The sequence below is a fragment of the Salvelinus sp. IW2-2015 genome, unplaced genomic scaffold, assembly GCF_002910315.2.
Source record: "Salvelinus sp. IW2-2015 unplaced genomic scaffold, ASM291031v2 Un_scaffold3574, whole genome shotgun sequence".
Lineage (NCBI taxonomy): Eukaryota > Metazoa > Chordata > Actinopteri > Salmoniformes > Salmonidae > Salvelinus > Salvelinus sp. IW2-2015.
This window is the reverse complement of record NW_019944852.1, coordinates 3,100-8,751: the sequence shown is the minus strand read 5'-3', so window position 1 is coordinate 8,751 and position 5,652 is coordinate 3,100. Positions and strand designations below refer to the sequence as shown.

Sequence of the window (5,652 nt, the reverse complement as noted above, 5' to 3'; positions counted from 1 at the left end):
CTGCTCCTTCAGCTCAGTACCCATACCTCTAAGCAGAGCCAACCTGTCTCTCAGGAGTCTGGAGGTGGTGTAGCTGGGGGACTGCTCCTTCAGCTCAGTAACCCATACCTCTAACAGAGCCAACCTGTTTGATGGTGGTGTTGGATGTTTGGAGTACCTCATGCCAGTAAGCCAGTAAGCCAGTAAGCTAGCTGACAAATTTGAATTTAGCTAGCTAGTACGATTAAGATTGTTCTTTTAAACTCACTCTGTCAGTCTTTTCCTCCTGTGTTTATCTTCAGTTGTACAATTTGACAAAAGCTTTATTTTCTGCCTTTTTAATCCTTTTAATCTCACTGCTCTTAAGGATCCGCCATTTTTTTTCAATTGTTGCCTAAATTGACATACCCAAATCTAACTGCCTGTAGCTCAGGCCCTGAAGCATGGATATGCATATTATTGGTACCATTTGAAAGGAAACACTTTGAAGTTTGTGGAAATGTGAAATTAATGTAGAAGAATATAACACAATAGATCTGGTAAAAGACAATACCATCATAAATGAAATGCAAGAGAAAGTCCATTATGTATTATTCCAGCCCAGGCGCAATTTAGATTTTGGCCACTGGATGGCAGCAGTGTATGTGCAAAGTTTTAGACTGATCCAATGAACCATTGCATTTATGTTCAAAATGTTGTATCAAGACTGCCCAAATAATTGGTTTATTAATAACTTTTCATGTTCATAATTGTGCACTCTCCTCAAACAATAGCATGGTATTATTTCACTGTAATAGCTACTGTAAATTGGACAGTGCAGTTAGATTAACAAGAATTTAAGCTTTCTGCCAATATCGGATATGTCTATGTCCTGGGAAATGTTCTTGTTACTTACAACCTCATGCTAATCACATTAGCCTACGTTAGGTCAACCATCCTGCGTGGGACCCACCGATCTGGTAGAGGTCAACCAAAAAGTTATAGAAGGTTACTACCTCTCTCTCTCTCTCTTTTTCTCTCCTCTCCTCTTCCTCTCTCTCTTTTTCTCACTTTCTCTTCCTCTCCTCTTCCTCTCTCTCTTTCTCTCTCTTTCTCTCTTCCTCTCCTCTCTCTCTCTCTCTCTCTCTGTATCTCTCTCTCTCTCTCTCTTCCTCTCCCCCCTCTCTCTCTTCCTCTCCTCTTTCTCTCTCTCTCTGTATCTCTCTCTTTCCCGTCTTCTCCTCTATTTTAGGAATGTGTGTTTGTGTGGAACAGGATACGTCTGTAATAACAGGGGAGAGGACTTTACACCCGGAGAAACAGCCAGGTGACTTTAGAGAGGCCGAGCATGGAGTTCAACAAATTCACAGTTTCAAACGTCCCTCCCAGAACAGAATAAAGAGTAATAGTAGTATTAGTAATGGTCGTAGCAGTACTGCAGATACGTACCAGTAGATTCATGTGTGAAATCCATATAGCTGAGAGAAATTATTAACTGTCTGTCTGTCATTGGCAAAGATATCCATGATCTCTGATGATTGAAATGTCAAATACTGTTTCCAGGACAATTTAAATGTGTAGAAATTGACTTTGTGATCTGTGGGATTCACCCTGTATTCTTCTGTCAAAGTCGTGTACAGGGTGAAACTGAGAATATTCCCCTTAGCTCTAAACAGTGGTGACGCCGAACAAGATTCAACATTTTTCAAGCTTTATTAGTTGTATGTACAGGATACACACGGTTATACATCGTCCAATGAAATGCTTACTGGCAGGTTTCTTCTGGACAATGCAACAATAAGAAATATTATAAGAAAACAAACAAAGTAAATGTCTCAGTGGAATAAATGTTTAAGCATCAGTATAATACCTGTCTCTTATACACATCTAGATGTGTATAAGAGACAGGTAAAATAGAATAAACATTTTAAACAAGTATAATACAGGAAGGTACAATTTATAGTCTAATATTTACACGTGTTTTAAGGGCAGGTGGGGATGGGGGGGGGGGGGGGGCAATATAATAACAGGCTGGTAGCAGTAGTTGTGATGTGTGTGGAACGTGTGTGTGTGTCTGTGTGTGTGTGTGTGTTTGTGTGTGTGTGTGTGTGTGGTTGTCTGAAATCAGTATTCTTAAAACAGTCCTGCAGCATTGAGTCTGCCTCCTCTGTCCAGTGCCTCACTATCCTTGTGAAGGTGGCTCCCTCTCGAGTTGGTGATTTTAGGCGGGGATTAGGAACAGAGAGACGTGATCTGATTGGCCGAAATGGGGGGTGGGGGATGGCTTTGTCACAGATGTTTGTAATTATTCAGCACGTTGTTTCCTCTCGTGGGGCAAGATTTATTTTGGAAGAATTTGTTTTAGACGTGTTTGGTTGAAGTCTCCCCTTACGATAAAGACTGCTTCCGGGTGCTAGGTTTATTGCTGGCTAATATTTTTGTACAGTTCGCTGAATGCCGCCTTGATGTTTGCTTTGGCGGTATGTACACAGCTGTGATTTTTATTTATTCATTTAACCTTTATTTAACTAAGCAAGTCAGTTACGAACAAATTCTTATTTACAATGACGGCCTACCCCGGCCAAACCCGGACGACGCTGGGCCAATTGTGCACCGCCCTATGGGACTCCCAATCACGGCCGGATGTGATTTCGCCTGGATTCGAACCAGGGACTGTAGTGATGTCTCTTGCACTGAGATATGTAGTGCCTTAGACCGCTGAACCACTCGTAGCTCAAATCAAATCAAACTTGGTGATAATAACACAAGTGAATTCCCTCGGCATATAGTGAGCTTGGCATTTTAGCATCAGAAAGTCCAAGTGGACAAGAACAGGAGCTCAAGATGTTTTCAACTTCAGTACACCAGTCTGATGAGGAAGCACCTCCCCCCCAACTCTTACCAGAAGCCGCCGTTCGATCCAAACGGAAAATGGAAAAGCTGTCTGGTTGATTAGCAAAGTCGAGTATATTGTCCATAAGCCATGTCCCTGTAAAAAACAAAACAAAGACACAGCGTTCCCTGATGTCAGTCTCCGATTGAAGCCTTGCTCTGAGTTATTTTCCAGTGATTAGACATTAGCCATCAGAGGATACTAGGAAGAGGTCTTTTCAGTTTGGAGTCCCCCTTTCCTTCCTCTACTTCGTCGCCGGCGGTCAGTCAGTTCCCTCGTGGTCATGGCCTTGTACTGTATATTTATTTCATAAATGTTGTAACATTGGGTTGCGTTCTCCTGCTCAGATGTTGTATGCCACTTAATCGACTGTGCTGTCAGGCACCTGATTGCATCAACATTTGAAGTGATTAGCTGATACTTAAAACTTCTTAKGGATCRGCGTCCAACGGGACAGTTGTAAATCATGCAGAGCGTTATGTCAAGATCAYAGATTTTAGAGAAACAACAAATGTCGGTACATATAAGTGTCTTATATCGTCTGAAAGCTTAAATTCTTGTTAATATAACTGCACTGTTCAATTTACAGTAGCTATTACTGTGAAAAATTGCCATGCTATCGTTTGGGGAGAGCTCCTAACAACAAAACACTTTTTTCACTGCAATAGGTTTGATAAATTCACCTCTGAARGTGAAATGTGTACGTACATTCTGAAATCTTGCCCTGATTTATCATCCAAAGGRTCCCAGAGATAACATGAAGTGTCGTTTTGTTAGATAAAATCMTTTYTCAWATCCTAAAAAGGTCCATATAGCATGCACGATCGATTTTGTATTTCCACTCGTTCAATTTGCAAAGAAAGGAATCTGTGAAAATCTTACCCTTAACCTTGTTTCAACGAGTCAAATCACGTTCGTATTTATTCCTCAAAGATCCTAGAATGTAACAAGACTTCACTATATCATTAGGGGTGTAGTGTATCCTATAGGACACCATATTTGGTCAGAGAGCGACTCCTTCATGGCACGCSGATGACGCGTGCGGCCATCACTTGAACGACTGTATCTTTGTCAAATAAGTACCAATCAGGGTCAAACAAAGCTAGCTAGATAGCCAATGAGCTGGGCTTTACGCGAGTATCCGAAACCCTGTGTCTGTCGCAAAATGTAGGTGCTAACCTTTTGCGACAGCATGCCTTTTCCTTTTGGATGAAAATTATAAGAATATTCAGAGTTATGAAGTTATGAAAACTGGTTGTTTTGCAAATGTTGAACTTATAATATGGCTACTAATACTGGAAAAGCTAAATCAAAGTCCAAGTATACAGATTTGAYGATATTCTTGCAGAAAAATATAATATTAATGTTTCTGTCTCCTTACCTGGGTGACTTCACACTAAATGTACCTGGGTGACTTCACACTAAATGTACCTGGGTGACTTCACACTAAATGTACCTGGATGACTTCACACTAAATGTCACGGAGAACGCTCATACTTCAAGTTATCCGTCTGAAACTTTGCACATACACTGCTGCCATCTTGTGGACACCATCGGAATTACATCCAGAGTGATGGCTTGAACAGGGACCTTTCTGCTGCATTTCAAAGATGGTGGTAGGGGGAAAAAATTGTTGTTTTTTTCTTTGTATTTTCTTCTACCACATCTATTGTGTTATATTCTCCTACATTCAATTCACATTTCCACAAACTTCAAAGTTTTTCCTTTCAAATGGTACCAAGAATGTGCATATCCTTGCTTCAGGTCCTGAGCTACAGGCAGTTAGATTTGGTATGTAATTTCAGGTTTAAAAAAATGTAAAAAGGGGGTTATCCCTAAGAACTTTTCAAGTCCATATCCAGCAGTTGAAAGATCTGGAGTCAGCATTGGCTGGACAGAGGAGTGTGTCCATTCTCAAAAACACACAGCTTGTGATGCAGCTTGATAGCCTAACGAGGAAGCTAGTTAACCTGATTAGCCTAACGAGGAAGCTAGTTAACCTGATTAGCCTAACGAGGAAGCTAGTTAACCTGATTAGCCNGGGAAAGCCTCAGACCCAGCACAGACCCAGCTCAGACCCAGCTCAGACCCTCCAGGACCAGTACGGGGATAGCCTCAGAGTCGGACGCCCAGGCTTCGCTTACATTAAGCCCTGTCACCAGCAGGATGACTCCAGGACCAGTGTTGTGGGCTCTGGCCCTTCTAGCGACCGTGGCAAGCCAGGAGTATGAGAACCGTATGGAGAGCCATATTGACCGCTCTATCCCCTGGATCCACACCTTCCGCCAGGGGTTCAACTTCCAGTGTCCCCACGGAGAGGTGCTGGTGGCCCTGCAGAGCGTCTTCAGTGAGAAGGAAGGGTCCGACCGCCTCTGGGCCTTCGAGTGCCAGCAGACTCCCACCACCCTGGGGCATCCCACAGAGTGCTGGTGGGACGACACCAACCGTGCCGGGATGGAGTGGTAGGTCCCCGATGCCATCTCTGGTCATCTGTGTCTCTCTTTCACCTCTCTGTAGTTTGACCTCTGTGACCTCTGGGCTTTCTGTGCCCTGATCCTTGTCTAGAAGTGTCATGTTTACACTGGTATCCAGTTATCTCTAATCTCTATAGATGTGATGTTACCCTGTGGTGTGAATCTTCTCTGGTTATCTCTAATCTCTATAGATGTGATGTTACCCTGTGGTGTGAATCTTCTCTGGTTATCTCTGTAGATGTGGAGGTACCCTGTGGTGTGAATCTTCTCTGGTTATCTCTAATCTCTGTAGATGTGTGATACTGTTTGCTGGAAGCAAGTTAGGGG

At 42.7% G+C, this 5,652-nt stretch overlaps 1 protein-coding gene across 1 annotated transcript; it reads left to right on the top strand.

Moving 5' to 3' along the window:
• The first annotated feature begins 4,896 nt into the window (after positions 1 to 4,896).
• Positions 4,897 to 5,317, top strand: dpt (dermatopontin). Its single transcript, XM_024142988.2, has one exon. It carries the CDS (start codon positions 5,018 to 5,020, stop codon positions 5,315 to 5,317), a length of 300 nt encoding a protein of 99 aa, XP_023998756.2. The 5' UTR covers positions 4,897 to 5,017.
• The last annotated feature ends 335 nt before the right edge of the window (positions 5,318 to 5,652 follow it).

Bases quoted from the DNA above. Each gene is read 5' to 3' on its own strand.
- dpt (XM_024142988.2), top strand. From the start codon at position 5,018: ATGACTCCAGGACCAGTGTTGTGGGCTCTGGCCCTTCTAGCGACCGTG.